We start from the raw sequence: 17,750 nt of genomic DNA, 5'->3' as shown, positions 1-17,750 counted from the left end.
ATAAAGCCTTCCTATCTTAATGTCCTTAACCTTAATGTCTAGCCCAGGAACACAGTGGACACCCATAGCCTAGTTAGCAAAAGAGTTCACTGACCCCTACCACTGAACGCCCTTATAGTATCTTAATATAGAGCCTTCCTATCTTAATGTCCTTAACCTTAATGTCTAGCCCAGGAACACAGTGGACACCCATAGCCTAGTTAGCAAAAGAGTTCACTGACCCCTACCACTGAACGCCCTTATAGTATCTTAATATAGAGCCTTCCTATCTTAATGTCCTTAACCTTAATGTCTAGCCCAGGAACACAGTGGACACCCATAGCCTAGTTAGCAAAAGAGTTCACTGACCCCTACCACTGAACGCCCTTAGTATCTTAATATAGAGCCTTCCTTTCTTAAACCGTGGAAGGATGGAACTGAAAGGGTAACAAACGTATATTGAGATTTTTTATGACTTTTTTCTCCTTAATTAATGGAAGGAGAGAAGTAAAAGGGTAAGAAATACGTGAGCTAAGATGAACTGATGCTTTTTCTTCTTTCTTCTTTAATGCATTCTTTCACGCCAACATGCATTTCACCCCGTTAATTACGGTTCTAGTGTTTACGTTAATTGGAAGGAGAAATATTGGCCAGAATTCGGTGTTTTTTTTCCGTTCCCTGTTTAAATGTACGGTTCATTTTTCTCATTGTGTCTTTTTCGTGATATCTGAACACTGGTAACGCAACATTCACTCCTTATGAATCTGAAGGAAGCATCACGTCACCTAAACTGCTGATATCTCTTTATGGTTCCTTAGGTAAATACGAGCAAGATAAACTAATGTAACGCCATCCCCCCCCTCCGGTTCCCCCCTCCTCCCTCCTCCTCACCGGTCCGATCAGAGCTCTAATGAGACGAGGCAAAGATCTTCACGGTGAAGAAGAAGAAAGGAAGAGGAAGAGAGAAGAAGCACGCACACACAATAGAAAAAAAAAAAACATTTTTGATTGGTAATGGTTCTCGCCTTCATCGTCATGGCCAGAGGGTAAGGAGAGGTTAATGATCACACAGTACCTACAGTGTGGCTTTATTAGGAGGAACGAAAAATATAAAAATAGCAAAAATAATTAAATGAATAATACTGATGGGATTCTTTGGGTTGATTGACCCACTATGACACTTGAAATTCTGGTATGGCATATACACTTATACTCCGTTACTTAACACTACGAATACACAAGAAAATAATTACTTTTATAACTCCTCAAGACCACCATTCATTCTGGGCACCGTTATATCCCTAAATAACGTCACAGCCTTCCTCCATCACTTCTCTACGGCAATAATATTGCTCACAACACATTCACAGTAGATTATATTTGACTAAAGAAACATTACATGGCTAACACTTTCCCAAGACTGTGGCCTGTCTCCACGTGGGACCAACACTGGCTATTTTATCTGTTGCCAGAGGGAAGGGAGACGCCATTCTGTCAACACGTACAGTCACTATATCTTCACTAGAGACATGGATAATAAACATGAACACAGTAATATTCACTTCTAAATAAAAGAAAAATCAAATATTTCAGAGCTACGAGACCCACCTGTTGCCAGAGGGAAGGGAGACGCCATTCTGTCAACACGTACAGTCACTATATCTTCACTAGAGACATGAATAATAAACATGAACACAGTAATATTCACTTCTAAATAAAAGAAAAATCAAATATTTCAGAGCTACGAGACCCACCTGTTGCCAGAGGGAAGGGAGACGCCATTTTGTGCTCTCTCCCTCAACACCCACAGGCATCTGAAGTTATTGGAACCTTAGCTAGTTCTCTCTCTCTCTCTTCTTTCACAAATAATTTTACTGAACCGTGAGTTTAAATAAAAATGCAGGAATAATTGGCTAGCAAGGTGAGCATATAGGCTGGACATTAGTTGAAGTTAATAATTGAATTCTAAATTACTAACATATTTTATAAGCTAGGGTATGATACCTTATGAGTTACTGGTAGGCTGACGCAACATGATGTAATTCTATTATTCGTATTACCATTGATTAGAGAAAACTACAGTTGAAATAAGTAAAGACTATTTATAATAAATGTTTCAAGACTTTTAAATCACTCCCACGAATACACGCCTTATAAAAATACTTTTTTCATATAATCACTAAACCTTTAATTACCGCTATTATCCTCCTCTTCACCGCAAGCTACAAAAGAAAACAATTATTGGGGAGACTCAAAGAAACTCACTAGCTCTGCCCTTGGACTGCTATCATCCTTCAACATTGAGAGTACTATGAGAACTGCTGGTATGGACAGAGGAAATGAGAGAATAGGAAGTTAATTTAGTTTTCCATAAGCTATAGAACTGTTGAAGAGGCTGGTACAAAAATGAGCCTAAAATGTCATAGGTGGTTACAGGACAAGTTGCCTACAAAAGGTTATATTAACAGATACACTATTTGATAAGCTGACAGTGTTTCTGAATTCATATGAGAAAATAGTAATAAGTGATAATTTACCTAACTGCATTGGTGATAAATGAAGGCGTTGAGGCAAACGTCAGGGTGTGTGAGGTAAGGTGGACACACAGGGAGCAGGAATGCCAATACTGGTGTGGTAAACTGCTTCATTAATTCCACTCTGATCAAATGATTACCTCTTGCACAATTACAGTTCCTTCAAAACCAAAACCAACACCAGCTTGATAAATTGCAATCAATGTTTCAAATTCATACCTCTTGCACTTACACTTCCTTCAAAACCAAAAACACCAGCTTGATAAATTGCAATCAATGTTTCAAATTCATACCTCTTGCACTTACACTTCCTTCAAAACCAAAAACACCAGCTTGATAAATTGCAATCAATGTTTCAAATTCATCTTAACCTCAATTATATACAAAAATTGAAAAAGAAAAAAAATACTTGCTTTTATAACCTTTACATACATACACATTAAAGAAATTTTCATTATGTATTCAAACTCATAACATTTTGTGTAGTAATATTTAAACAGCTGACCATCCCAGGACTCAGCTCCAGCCAGTTGTGTTTGAGGAGAAAGTTTCAACCAGAAGAGAAATTAAGGTACTGAGATTCCAGCCAGAAGTCACCAGAACCTAACCAAGGGCCAGGTTCTAGGGCTTCCTTACCTGCTCACATTAAACCAAGTGGTGAGACTGACTGCTAAACTAGAGTACAGCTTTCATTTAACCCATAAAGAGTGGGTACCTTTAAATAAATAGATGAGTTAAATACCTTAAACATCTGAAACTGGATGCCATTTTTGTCAGGAAGCTAAATAAGTGTTGATGTGATGAGTTCGCACACTTTTGTTTTCAGTAAGTAGGGCTTGTCTGTCACTGTCCCATCACCACAGCCCTCTCATCACCCACTCCACTCCACAGCAGAACACTAGATGAGTGATCTGACACAAGCAGGAATGAGTGACTGACCCCTTCTCCTGTGCCTGTCTTTCACAATCAGCTGCATTTGATTTGCATTCATGGCAGGCTCAGCACCGACCATTTACAAGGAGCACCCACACTTCATGGGCTAAGTAAATAAATGGGAAAAGAAAGTACGTCAAAATCATAAATAAGAATTCCGTTAAATGTCAGTCTTCTAACTCTGGCACTAAGTAACAGAGCTGGAACAAAATAAAGGTAAACACTGGACTGGAAGAATTTACACGTGGAAAAATTGAATTCCACGTCACTCGTCAGACTGCAACATTTAGCACAGACCATCACTTCCTTTCCACAGGAGTTTTGTAAGCCACTCAGGTCCAGTTCAGTACATTCCCTGCCTTCAGCAAGCAGCAACATACAAGACAACACTCACAGACAGGACTTCAGGTTAAAATACTATGTAGCTACCTATCTACTTTGTCATTATCACGTAGCAGACTCTACAGCCACGTGTGCGAGGGACCGCCTGCCCCGCACACCGCCGCCAGTACCCAGGCAGCTAGTACTTCTATTAAGCGGAGATCTCAAAGGTGGATTCTACCCCGTACAGTCCCAGTATTGCTGTGTTGGCCAGGAAGAACTTGGCTTTCTTCACATTTGTCCCTGCAAGTAAAGAAAATTCCACTTAGCACAAGTCCAGTCAGTGATCAAGAGGACTAAATGTTGCAGCAGGCTAAAGAATATTCCTGCAAAAAATGAGTAATGTAGTGAAAGATAAGACTTAACATCTGCATCTTCAGTCAAGTGATGATTAAAACTTGCTTTATTTTCTCCTTCAGAATAATCAACATAATTTCATTGTGAGGGAGTTCCAAGGCTGTACAGGATATCAGAGTATCCTTGCTTGGTGACTGAAATATATTCCTAGTAACTATGGGTTAAGATATGCTGCTGCAGAGACCTCCAAGTTCAACTGTTCTATGTGAGACTGTACCCAAAACACAGAGATGGGTTTTGTTGCCTTGAGATGCCACCTGGTACTACAGAAGCTTCTTATTTTGTCTTGTCAGACTCACCTGGTCAGTCTACAACTCACCCTTGCCTGAGAACTCCTTGCCATCGATGTCGGCGGTGACGGTGAAGAAAGGCTTGTTATCCCTGGTGGTCTGGTTAGTGTTGTACAGCAGGCCAGGCTTCATCTGGTGCAGCACCATCACGGGGTGCATGGACGCCGCACCTTCTGAGACCTGCTTGGCCGGATTGGGAACTTTCACAGGTTCAGTTGACTGGAATGGAAAGTTTGATTCTGCTTTCATTGGCTCGGTTAACTGAAAGAAATAAAATACAAAAGAAGCTTGATATGGCAAGGCAAGGACACTTCATGTGTATATTATCATCAGCTATACTTCACTATGTTCATGGTCATATTCTGACAAATTCACGAGTGTTTCTCCTTCTAATCTCACAGTGTTTCTCCTTCTAATCTCACTATCTATACTCTCAATTCTTTACTGATTATAAAAACACAATGAAATGGCTGCCACTTTCTTGCTGCCCCAGATGCCGCCACCATCACAACCTGGTGTGGTGTGAAGGCTCCACTCAAGCACTCACTGCCTCAGGCCACTCTGTAATTGGAACTAGTCACAGAGGGCCAAGTACAGCTCACTGGGCTCTTAGGGGAGGACTTCAACAGGTGATGGTGGGAATGGACATCACCCTCACCTAGCTAAGAATTTAAAGAGTTCCTATTTATCTTCCTTATCGGAATATCTTTCACTACATTGCTTGAATCTTTCAGCCTGGAGTTAGCTATAAGGGCATTTCTTCTAGCACTGTTTTGTGGTTAGGTTAATATTATGATAATGGAGAGAAAGCATAATTTACTTGGGAAGCTGCCTTTATAACAAGCAGTAAGATGCAAGGGGGTGGGGAGCAAAGGAACACAAAGATACCAAACCTTGTCAACTTTACGGGAAGAAAAGAAAATTGTACGTCTAACTCCATTCCCCTTCAACTTTCAAATCAACTCCTGGTAACTCATTCATCATCATCGTCAACATTCTATTTGTCCCCATCTCTCTCATTTCTTCCAGTAATCAATTTTAAGGTCATTTGCAACAAGGGTACCACTCACAACACCTCCCAGGACAAGGACACCAGCACAGGAGCAACACCAGGAACCACAACGCCTGATAAAATTATGAACCTAACATAGTACGAAAAACTCATATATGGCTTCATACACCATCCTCCCTACCTCCAGGCTTCTCCCAGGGGCGCTTGCGGGTCTCTGCCTGCCGTTCCCCCTCCTGCACTGAGGCATCCCTGTCGGACACCATCACGTGGGACTGTTGGGGAGAGAGTCACAGAGAATGGAGTCTAAACTAAACCTAACAAAATTAAACACAATCTAAATCAAATATAAGACCACTGCCATCATTCTAACACTGCCGTCCCATGTTCCTCTCATCCCTCACCTCCTGTCCCTCCATTTTCATGTCCATATCAGGTGCATGCATGTCTGTGTTGCGGTGGTTGTCCTGGCCAGCCGTGTCCGAGCTGTTCTGGTTGAAGTTGAGATTGGCGGCAGGTTGACCGTTCAGTTCGGGGGCTGGGAAATGCGTCCACGGCAGGCTCAGGCACAGCTGTACGCCAGTTTCCACCGCAACCTGAAGTATATAGATGAAAGGAAAAAAATAAAGGAATAGAGAGAGAAGGAGAAAGGAAAAACATGAATGAAATTGAGATGGAAAAAAAAAACAAGGGAAAAAAAATGAATGAAGCAAAGAAAATAAAGTACAAAACACATAAGAAAATTCCCACTATTTGCCATCTTCTTCATAAATCAACACACACACACACACACACACACACACACACACACACACACACACACACACACACACACACCCTGAAATATCTCTCAATGTCTCTGTTTGTCTCTTTCTCTCTCCATCTCTGTTACTTTATCCCTGTCTCTGTCTGTCTCTCTGTCAGTGTATGCCTCTTGGTCTGTCTAACCCTGCCTCTGTCTATCTCTCTCTCTGTCAATGTATGCCTCTCTCTCTCTCTCTGTCTGTCTAAAACTCTCTCTCTCTCTCTCTGCATCTCTGTCAGTCTATCCCTCCCTCTCTCTCTCTCTGTCTGTCTGTTTGTCTGTCTGTCTCACAAATACTCACACATACTCACTTGGTTGGCAGGTTGATCCTCTATCCACGTGGAAGTCCCTGTACAAAAAACACCTGTCTATTTTCACCTGTCATCCCCATCCATAAATCTGACTGTCTTCTTTTAAGGCTCTCTAATGACTCAGCAATACAGGAGCTGTGAAAGATGGTTACACACATTTGAGTGAAGTGTGAATAAAGGCTGAGGATTTAAAAGATGGTTTGACAATATTTGAGTGATATGTGAATAAAGGTTGAGGAAGGTGTCTTCATAAAAAGAGAAATTATTGAATATTCTGTGCAAGAACTGAGATGAAAAACTACCTTGAGAAAGTACATTACCTTCATGAAACAGACCAATTATTGAATATTCTGTGCAAGAACTGAGATGAAAAACTACCTTCCTCCTCGTCTTCTTCACAAACAATGCAGTCTCTCACCCAATATGGAAGCAAATGTGCATGATCTGTGACGTCCCTTCATCCATGACTGTCTCCTCCTCCTCCTCCTCCTCCTCCTCTGTGGTGGGGCGGTTCCAGGGGCGACTCAGGTTAAGCTGGTTGGTTAGGTTTTGTCTGCATAGAGGTAGTAACCCTTGTCTGGCAGAGCGGAAGTTAGGTTAGGTTAGGTTAGGTTAGGTTGCATTAAGTTAGGTTAGGTTAGGTTAGGTTAGGTTGCGTTAAGTTAGGTTAGGTTAGGTTAGGTTACGTTAAGTTAGGTTAGGTTAAGTTAGGTAGAGAAAGAGAGAGAGAGAGAGAGAGAGAGAGAGAGAGAGAGAGAGAGAGAGAGAGAGAGAGAGAGAGAGAGAGAGAGAGAGAGAGAGAGAGAGAGAGAGAGAGAGAGAGAGAGAGAGAGAGAGAGAGAGAGACATAGAAAGACAGAGAGAGAGAGAAAAATAGACAGACAGAGAGATGTAAAGATAGAGAGGTAGAAAACAGAGAGAGATAAAAAGACATAGAGAGACTGATAGACAGATTAATGGATAGGTAGATAGATAGATAGATGGATAGATAGATAGATAGATCAATAGACAGATAGATAGGTAGACAGATAGACTGATTGATAGATACATATATGGATGAAAAAGTCAGATAGGAAAGCAAGAACAACAACAACAACAACAACAACAACAACAACAACAACAACAACAACAACAACAGACAAGCAACATAAACAACAGCAACAAACACACATATATAACTACTACATACACACACACACACACAGACAGAGAGTGATAAAGAAAGAGAGAGAGAGAGAGACAGTACACCCAAACATAGACACCTGGCTTCCCATCCCGTACTCTGCAACACAACAACAACCATCAATGCATCAAGCAACATGCTATATAATTCTTTCAGTTATTTCCACTCCCTTCATTCCCCTACTCTGTTTTCCCCATTCCTTGACTCCTTATCCCCACTTCCTTCTCTCATCTATACTTGTTTTCCCCATCCCTCAACTCTATCCCCATTCCTTTCTCTCCTCTAACTGTGAGCCCATTCATCTACTCCATCACTAGCTCAAGAACTAACCGTTTCCTTGGGCACCCCTGGGTCTGGCATGCTCCTGTCAGGGGAGAGGGCAGGGAGGGATGAGATGCTGAACAGGTCCACCTCCTGCAGTTCCCCTTGCAGCACCCGCCGTGCACTGACGACTGGTGACGTCAGCTGTGGAGGAGGTGTGGGGTCAGGGTAGCCAAAATATTAAACGGTAATGCTTAATACTTTCAAAAGACTCTAATTGAATTGACATGGGTTTTCAAATGTTTCTATGGTTCTAGTGACAGATTAACAAGAGAAACACCCTTAAGAACCTGGCTATTTCTGTTCCTCTGCATTCTCTCATCACGGTGAGGCTACAGGAATGTCAAGAGTGTTTCTATGGTTCTAGTGACAGATTAACAAGAGAAACACCCTTAAGAACCTGGCTAGTTCTCTGTTCCTCTGCATTCTCTCATCACGGTGAGGCTACAGGAATGTCAAGAGTGTTTCTATGGTTGTAGTGACAGATTAACAAGAGAAACACCCTTAAGAACCTGGCTATTTCTGTTCCTCTGCATTCTCTCATCACGGTGAGGCTACAGGAATGTCAAGAGTGTTTCTATGGTTCTAGTGACAGATTAACAAGATTTCTACATAATTAACAGGAGAAACACTCTTGAGCACCCAGCTAATCACCTGTGGCCTTGAAAAACAGTCACAGTGAGAGAGTAAAGCATTTCTGAATACGGCAAAAGGAGGAGGCCAGCTACTCACCAAACTTGCCGGCCTGCATTTGGGGGAACGTGACGTCACTCTGGCACGTCACCTTCTGCCCCTGACCCACACCCTGCACCTCAATCACATCCTCCAAGTTTTCCTGCAGGATGAGAAAAGGAGGAATTAGGTTAAGTTAGGTTAATATTAGCAAGTGTTTATGTTCTATATAAAAGTTGCTTCCTAGGTGTTTTATCATGTTTGGTTCTATTGTAGTCCATTATCACACCCTTGTGCATTTCCTGGTGGTGGTGATGGTAATGACAGTGGTGAAGGTGCATGGCAGTACCTGGAGGGGGTTGGGCAGGGTCACCATCACCATCTTGCCGTCACTTGCTTTCACCACCAGAGAGGAGCCACACGGGTCAACCTGGTGAGGAGAAATAATGAGATTTGTCACCACCAAACTGTCTGGATTGAGAGGTAGTTACAAGTGCTGGAAGAGAGAGAAGTAGAGAGGTGCACTGGTGATGTTAATAAATGAAGTGTTATATGGCAGTAAGGCATCTCAACTTTTTATCATGACTCAACAAGGAGCAAGGAGCAGGCTTCTCTCTCTCTCTCTCTCTCTTATTCTTTAACTCTCCTCCAGACTCCCTCTCTCTCCCTGCTTGCCTTTCTCCCGTCTCTCTTTCTCTCCCTCGCTCCTCTTCCCCTCCCCTCTCCTCTCCCAGGCTACTTACTCTGTCTCTCTCCCTTGCTTCTCTCCCTTGCGTCTCTCGTCCCTTGCCTCTCTCACCTCTTGAAGAATAACAATATAAACCTGAAGTAACAAACGCAAGGAGTGAGGAGGTGAAATAAGCCGGCGTGCCACCACCACCACCACCACTGTCCTCACCTGTGCCACGGTGCCCACTGTGTGCCGCAGCCGGTGGTACACAGACGCCTGTTCCCACACAGATAGGTAGATAGACTGACAGACACACAGACACACAGATAGATAGATTGATAGACACACACACACACACAGATAGATAGATTGATAGACACACACACACAGATAGATAGATTGATAAACACACACACAGATAGATAGATTGATAGACAGACAGACAGATGTAGATTAAAGGATGTTTGATAGATACAAACAGATAGACAGACAGAAAGACAGATACAGACAGGCACACACAAAAAACACACAGAATTTCCACAAAACACACAAAAGACACACAATTATCTTCTAAAACATTTTAAAACACACAGATTTTCTCCAAAACACACAAAAAACGCACAATTCCCTTTCAAAACACACAAAAAACACACAATTCCCTTCCAAATCACACCAAAACACACAGATTCTTTCCAAAACACACAAAAAAGAATACAATTTTCTCCAAAACACACCAAAAAACACAATTTTCTCCAAAACACACAAAAAACACACAATTCCCTTTCAAAACACACAAAAAACACAGAATTCCCTTCCAAAACACACCAAACCACACAGATTTTCCACAAAAACACCCCAAAAACACACAATTCCCTTCCAAAACACACACCACACAGATTTTCTACAAAAACACCCAAAAAACACACAATTCCCTTCCAAAACACCCAAAAACACACAGATTGATCAAAAACACTAAAAAAAAACACTTATTATACCACCAATAACCTTAAATAAATAAATGGCCTTTAAATAAATAAAAATACTTAAAATACCACAGTTTACCCCAAAAGATCCCTAGAACGAGCAAATTTAGCCTAGATACCAAAGTTTAAGGGCAACCCGAACCTGCCCACACCCTAAATACCCCTGAAACTTTAAAATTCCTTAAAAAACGTGGGAAAAAAAAAAAAACAGAACCCTTTAAATAAATCACGAAAAAAACACGAAATTATATGAAGCCCAAAAAAACACAAACACTAATCCCTAAATTCTCACCCTAAAAAACCCTAAAAAACCCTAAAAATTACCGTAAATTAGGGGAAAAACTTAAAAAAAAAACACCAAAAATCTTATGAGGAAAACGTGGGAGACTCAGTGCAGTGACCATGGGGCTCCCTATTTCCCTTAATTTCTCCCTTATTTCAGGTCCCCCGCGGCGCCTCAGGATCCCCAGGGGCTCACCATGGATGCAGGGAACTGGGGTACTGGGGGCGGCCTCCGGGGTGGGGAATTACTTGGGAAATTTGCGAAAAAAGATAAGATTTCTATGCACTGTGGTAGTAAACACGAGGGAACTGTTGTCTTGATCTTGATCTTGATGGTACAGGTGGCACAGGATCACTCCTGAGTCAGGCCTTTGGATCGACAACTCCTGTAGAAGGGGAAAAAAAAAGAGAGAAACGAACAGCATCCTCTATCCTAATTGTTCATACACCTGACACGCCACATTCTCTCCAGAAACTGTTTCACAGCCTCAATCATTCTTTCACTCGCCTCTCTACACAGTCCCAGCAACAACACCATCCATTCCTTTCCTGTGTTCTCCACTCTTTCATTCGTATCATGCCCTAACTCAGTCAGTATCACTTGCATCATCTCATTCCTGTCTCTGGCATACTGCACACACTCCAGCACCACATGTTCCACCGTCTCATCCTCTCCCATGTCACACATCTGGCACAGGGACTCAGACCACCTGTAACTCCTCGCATTCACATCCATACACTGTGCCCTCGCTCGGAAGAGAAGATCACCGCCCAGGCTTCCATCATACCACCTTTCATACCTCAGGGCCTCTTTCTCCTTGTACCATTCCAGGGTCTTCTTTCTTTCCATCTCATTCTTCCATTCATTCAGTCCCACACATTTCACTTCTTTGTCTATCTCATTCTTCCATTTTCTCACATCCCATTCGGCTCCCACTCTTCCTCCTCTTGTTACCACCCATTCACGCTCATTTTGATTCCTACCAGCCATTCTTATCGCCCACACAACTTGCAATCCACTCCTGTCTGTCATTCTCATGCATCTCTTCCTCCATTTGCTTCCACTTTCATTCCACAGGTACACCTTCCTTGCTATTCTTGCATCATCCATTCTCTCAAGCCTAATCTTGTGTGGCTTTTGTGAGTCTTTCCCTAAAGGTGCGCCATCCGATGTCACCTCTCAAGGCTTCAACTGCTGTGCCCCTCGGTGGACTCAGTGCCAATCTTTGCTACTCTATTCTGGCCCACTTCTAACTTTTCAATTTCATTTTCCTTCCATGCAATCACATCCATACCATACATTATACATGGGACAGCCACACTCTTCCACACTTCTCTCAACACATCATACTTACTTGCTCTCATCCTTGCCGCGCTTCCCAGTCGACCTACCCACTGGTTTAGCATATTTATCTTTTCATTCTTTGCCTTTGCACACCCACTAGGACTCATCCACATCCCTGAGTACTTGTATTCTTGCACCTGTCTCAACTCATTCTCTCCAAGTCTCCATACCACATTACTTTCATCCTCTGACCCATTCACAATCATTACTTTGCTTTTCTCACTGCTAAACCTTACTCCAAAGTCTTTACCATAGCCATCCACTACATCCAACAAACTTTGAAGCTCATCTGCCATTCACTCATAACAACTACGTCATCTGCATAAAGGAGTACACATACTTTATCATTCCCCCACACTTACCCCTACATTCATTCTTCTCATCCTGGCTGCTACCTCCTCTGTATACAGGCTAAAAAGGGTTGGTGACAATATACAGCCCTGCCTAACTCCTCTCTCACTCTTCACTCAGTCTGTCCCCCATGTGTACATAATACAACGGGCCTCATAAGAGCTGGACGAAATACCGCTTTTTTAATATAAATACCTAAATATTCACTAATTCATAATAATTTTGCGCAATGTTCGTCGTGGCTGATGTTGATTCATGCATGTTGTATGTAAATATCATCTGAACCCTCTCTGGTTAGATTTCGTTGTGATATTAGGGATTTAATATTTCTCCATTTTCTCCCCTTGGCTAATGTCCACCTGCTTCCAACAACATCAATGGAAGCTATCTAAAAACGCATCAATCCTTAAAAATAATCAATATTATATAATATTAAATAAATACAAAGCCAAAAAGGAAAAAATGAAGGTCGAGAACACAAATATTAAGTCAATGTACGGTGAAAAGTGAGCCCGTTATAAAGACGCAATTTGTACCCCGGGCAGCAGTAGCGGTGTTAAACAACCCCTTTTATGAACTGCTATTGAGGAACTCTACGGACATAATGTGCGTTTCGGGGGTTTTAGACTTTCAAGAGTAAAAAAACAACAAAAAAAAACAAAAACAACATGAATCAAATAACAAGCATCAATAACAACAACAAGGAGAAAAAAACAAGCAACGACGACAAAAACAAGAAAAAACAACAAAAAACAGAAACAACAACAACGACTACATTTTCTATGATGAATAAGAAAATGGTTATGGGTCACTAATTCATTTTTAATTGCTACTCATATTTTGTCCTTTTTTTTGCCATTCATATTGATTATATTGCTTGTTTAATCCATTGAGTAATATGATGCTACTCTATGGGCATTTAACGTGTGAGAAATGTTTAATAATTCGATCAAATAAAGACAGAAAAGAGTTAATCTCATCAAATGTCTACTTGCAAACGTTACAATATTATGGTCAAAAAAACAAAAATACGCAAATAATCAAGATTTAATTAAGTATGAAAGTGGGATAAATTATTTTACACATGCTCTGATTATGGCAGCGCTAAACAAGCTATATTAATCTTTTTCTTTGAGAGAGTTTTATTTCATGGTGTTTCAATATGGCTGTCTACCTGACTTCACACTTACCGTTTTTTCAAAGGCTGTTTCTGCTTATTTGAGCGATAAATGACTAAAATGAACACTTAGAAATAAAGATAATGCACTTAACATTTATTTTTCTGGTTACTGGTGATATCTTTCTCTTACTGAAATAATATCGCTTTCAGACATAGATATAACATATACTTCACTTCCTGACGTAATTATATAACCCTGAATGACATACATATTTCAGATTTTTAAGTTTATATTTTTAAAACTATTTTTTTGCCATTAACTAATATTTAACTTTCGATAAAATTAATTTACAGACAAAGGATCCTGAAGTTAACGGCAGCCATCTTGAAAATTTGACGTAATGTAGAATTTCCTAAATCTCTCTGAGGGTTAAGGTTATTCATCAGTCACTCTCTATCATTTCATTAATATTTCAATCAATATTTTTATTTATTTATTTATTTATTTATTTATTTTTAAGGTTAATATACACAAGGATATTGGCAGAGAAAAAAAATGAACACTCAGATAATTATACTCACAAGAAATGCACATTTTATTTATTTCTGATACAATTTTTTTAAATAAAAATCAATGCATACAGACACTATAATCAAAATATTTATAGACAGGGTCCTTGAAATCCACACTGCTGGCTGGTGCTGTTACCAGAGAAGGTGGTACTGGTGGTAGCGTACATGACTGTCATGGGTGAAAGAGCAGAGAGGGAAAATAGGAGGAAGTATGACATACTTAAGAAAGTTGTGAGAGAGCATGGAGAGGAGAGAGTGCTAGTTATGGGTGACATGAATGCACATGTGGGAATACTGGGGGAACAGGTGAACAGGAATGGTGAAATGCTTGGAGAGTTTGTTGATGAACTGGAGCTGGAAAATCTGAACGTTACTTTGGCAGAGGGGCGTGTGACTTGGAGTGCAAGAGAACAGGAATCGGCAATTGACTACATGTTGGTGAATGGAAGAATGCGTGAAATTGTGTCGCACATGTGGATAGATGAGGATGGTTTGGTTGATATTGTGTCCGATCACAACATGCTGGTTGTGGAGTGCTTGATGCAGGGTGGGAATGAAGTGAAAGTGGCAAGTAAGAGAAAGAAGTGGAGACTGAGAGATGTAGGGTGGGAGAACTTTCAGGTTGATCTGAGTGAGAGAAGCTGGGACGACGAAAGTGTGCATGACGTGGAGCATCTGAATGAGAAACTGGTTGAGGACGTGAGGGGTGCTACTGAGAACCAGATAGGGTTTGTGAGAGTAGGTAGAAGAAAGAATGTCTGTAAACCATGGTGGAATGATGAAATCAGAGCGGCTAGGAAGGAGCGAAAGAGAATGAGTAGACAGTGTAGATGGCTGAGGAAAAAGAGGCATGAAAGCGATGAGGCAGAGAATGAGTATCTGAATGCATGGGCAGCGTATGTGAAGCAGCAGCGGTTGACGAGACGAATGATAATGAATGCTAAAGTGAAGAGTGAAAGGAGCGTGATTCAATCTTTAAGGGAGAAAGGTATGGAAGGTGGCCGTGAATGGTACAAGTTCATGAGAGGTGAGAATATGTCAGGCAGTGTTGGTGTGGAGAGTCTAAAAGTGGAGGGTGTAGTTATAACAGAGAAGGATGGAATCAGGGAGGCAATCAAAGGGTTCTGGGAAGAAGTAGGTGGGGTAGGTGAGATGTTTAGTGTGAGAGAAGAATGTGTAACACTGGAAAGGAAGAATGCAGATGAACTGGATGAAAGAATCAGTAGGGATGAAGTGGAGAGGTGTGTGAGAAGGCAGAAGAATGGCAAGGCAGCAGGTCCAGATGATATACCCTATGAGTTCTACAAGAATGGTGGGGAGGTAGTGATAGACAGAATGACTGAGTTATTCAACCGAGTGTGGGATGAAGAGAGAGTGCCAAGAAAGTGGAATGAGAGCCGAGTGTGTCTGTTACATAAGGGAGGATTTAAGAGTAAGAATGAGCTGAAGAACTACAGGCCAATTGCATTAGTGAATACAGTAGGTAAAGTTTTCAGTGCAGTGTTGAATGAGAGACTGTGTAAATGGATTGAGAGAGCTGGAGTGCTGGGTGAAGAACAGAATGGTTTTCGTAGGGACAGGAGAGCTGAGGACAATATGTTTGTGGTGAATGAAATGATTGAGAAGAAAAAGAATGATGGGGGTAAATTGTACCTAGGTTTTTTGGATATAGAGAAAGCTTATGATAGAGTGAACAGAGAAATGTTAGGTAGAGTCTTAGAAAAGATTGGATTGAGTGCAAAGATAGTTAACGTAGTGCAAAGTATGTATGTGGACACAAGAGCTAGATACAGGCTAGGAGACATAGAAACAGACTGGGTGAAGAGTGAGAGAGGAGTTAGGCAGGGCTGTATATTGTCACCAACCCTTTTTAGCCTGTATACAGAGGAGCTAGCAGCCAGGATGAGAAGAATGAATGTAGGGGTAAGTGTGGGGAATGATAAAGTATGTGTGCTCCTTTATGCAGATGATGTAGTTGTTATGAGTGAATCGGCAGATGAGCTTCAAAGTTTGTTGGATGTAGTGGATGGCTATGGTAAAGACTTTGGAGTAAGGTTTAGCAGTGAGAAAAGCAAAGTAATGATTGTGAATGGGTCAGAGGATGAAAGTAATGTGGTATGGAGACTTGGAGAGAATGAGTTGAGACAGGTGCAAGAATACAAGTACTCAGGGATGTGGATGAGTCCTAGTGGGTGTGCAAAGGCAAAGAATGAAAAGATAAATATGCTAAACCAGTGGGTAGGTCGACTGGGAAGCGCGGCAAGGATGAGAGCAAGTAAGTATGATGTGTTGAGAGAAGTGTGGAAGAGTGTGGCTGTCCCATGTATAATGTATGGTATGGATGTGATTGCATGGAAGGAAAATGAAATTGAAAAGTTAGAAGTGGGCCAGAATAGAGTAGCAAAGATTGGCACTGAGTCCACCGAGGGGCACAGCAGTTGAAGCCTTGAGAGGTGACATCGGATGGCGCACCTTTAGGGAAAGACTCACAAAAGCCACACAAGATTAGGCTTGAGAGAATGGATGATGCAAGAATAGCAAGGAAGGTGTACCTGTGGAATGAAAGTGGAAGCAAATGGAGGAAGAGATGCATGAGAATGACAGACAGGAATGGATTGCAAGTTGTGTGGGCGATAAGAATGGCTGGGAGGAATCAAAATGAGCGTGAATGGGTGGTAACAAGAGGAGGAAGAGTGGGAGCCGAATGGGATGTGAGAAAATGGAAGAATGAGATAGACAAAGAAGTGAAATGTGTGGGACTGAATGAATGGAAGAATGAGATGGAAAGAAAGAAGACCCTGGAATGGTACAAGGAGAAAGAGGCCCCGAGGTATGAAAGGTGGTATGATGGAAGCCTGGGCGGTGATCTTCTCTTCCGAGCGAGGGCACAGTGTATGGATGTGAATGCAAGGAGTTACAGGTGGTCTGAGTCCCGCAGCAAAGTGTGCCAGATGTGTGACATGGGAGAGGATGAGACGGTGGAACATGTGGTGCTGGAGTGTGTGCAGTATGCCAGAGACAGGAATGAGATGATGCAAGTGATACTGACTGAGTTAGGGCATGATAGGAATGAAAGAGTGGAGAAGACAGGAAAGGAATGGATGGTGTTGTTGCTGGGACTGGGTAGAGAGGCCAATGAAAGGATGATTGAGGCGGTGAAAGAGTTTCTGGAGAGAATGTGGCGTGCCAGGTGTATGAACAATTAGGATAGAGGATGCTGTTCGTTTCTCTTTTTTTTTTTTTTTTTTTTCCCCTTTCTACAGGAGTTGCCGATCCAAAGGCCTGGCTCAGGAGTGATCCTGTGCCACCTGTACCATCAAGATCAAGATCAAGATTTGTGTACCCCTTGATCCTGGACGTGACCAAGGGAGAGAGACGAGTTAAAGGAAGATCTCAATTTACTACTGAACTACAAAGGGAGCGAGGAATGTGACAAAAAGGGAGCAGTAAGTAGCAGGCAGGGTGTGTTAACATATAGCAGGAAGCAGATATGGCAGTGGAAGTTATTGGGGTTTTCAAGGTTCCAATAGTTTAACAGGCTGCAGTGGAAGTTATTGGGGTTTTCAAGGTTCTGGGTAGTCTGGGCGTGTGTGGCAGTGTTTGGGTGTGTGTGGCAGTGTCTGGGTGTGTGTGGCAGTGTCTGGGTGTGTG

General features: G+C 41.8%; 1 protein-coding gene across 18 annotated transcripts; it reads right to left on the bottom strand.

The window, feature by feature from the left end:
• Nucleotides 1-1,053: 1,053 nt before the first annotated feature.
• On the bottom strand, nt 1,054-12,548 carry LOC135099097 (uncharacterized). Of its 18 annotated transcripts, none has more exons than XM_064001521.1 (11): nt 12,066-12,546; nt 10,907-11,096; nt 9,519-9,598; nt 9,125-9,205; nt 8,836-8,938; nt 8,113-8,247; nt 5,888-6,079; nt 5,668-5,758; nt 4,987-5,035; nt 4,504-4,735; nt 1,054-4,070 (listed from the first exon to the last, which is right to left on the bottom strand). In XM_064001521.1, the coding sequence occupies exons 6-9, from the start codon at nt 8,140-8,142 to the stop codon at nt 5,010-5,012; spliced, it is 339 nt and encodes a 112-aa protein (XP_063857591.1). In that variant the 5' UTR covers nt 8,143-8,247; nt 8,836-8,938; nt 9,125-9,205; nt 9,519-9,598; nt 10,907-11,096; nt 12,066-12,546; the 3' UTR covers nt 1,054-4,070; nt 4,504-4,735; nt 4,987-5,009. The 18 variants fall into 18 exon arrangements, with proteins under 18 accessions (XP_063857591.1, XP_063857590.1, XP_063857582.1 ...); XM_064001520.1 differs by having other exon boundaries at nt 4,504-4,693; XM_064001512.1 differs by lacking the exon at nt 4,987-5,035 and having other exon boundaries at nt 12,418-12,548.
• Between the last annotated feature and the right edge of the window lie 5,202 nt (nt 12,549-17,750).

Source organism: Scylla paramamosain, unplaced genomic scaffold (genome assembly GCF_035594125.1).
Source record: "Scylla paramamosain isolate STU-SP2022 unplaced genomic scaffold, ASM3559412v1 Contig101, whole genome shotgun sequence".
NCBI lineage: Eukaryota > Metazoa > Arthropoda > Malacostraca > Decapoda > Portunidae > Scylla > Scylla paramamosain.
The sequence above is the reverse complement of the archived record's forward strand: the minus strand, read 5'-3'. Positions and strand labels throughout refer to the sequence as shown.

What these genes read in the sequence shown, in the direction of transcription:
- LOC135099097 (XM_064001512.1), bottom strand. Translation starts at nt 8,142, where the DNA reads ATGCCAGACCCAGGGGTGCCCAAGGAAACG. An exon ending in CAGGGGTGCCCAAGGAAACG is followed by an intron (nt 6,080 to 8,112) that starts GTTAGTTCTTGA and finishes TATATACTTCAG; the next exon opens with GTTGCGGTGGAAACTGGCGT. An exon ending in TGAAAATGGAGGGACAGGAG is followed by an intron (nt 5,759 to 5,887) that starts GTGAGGGATGAG and finishes TCTCCCCAACAG; the next exon opens with TCCCACGTGATGGTGTCCGA.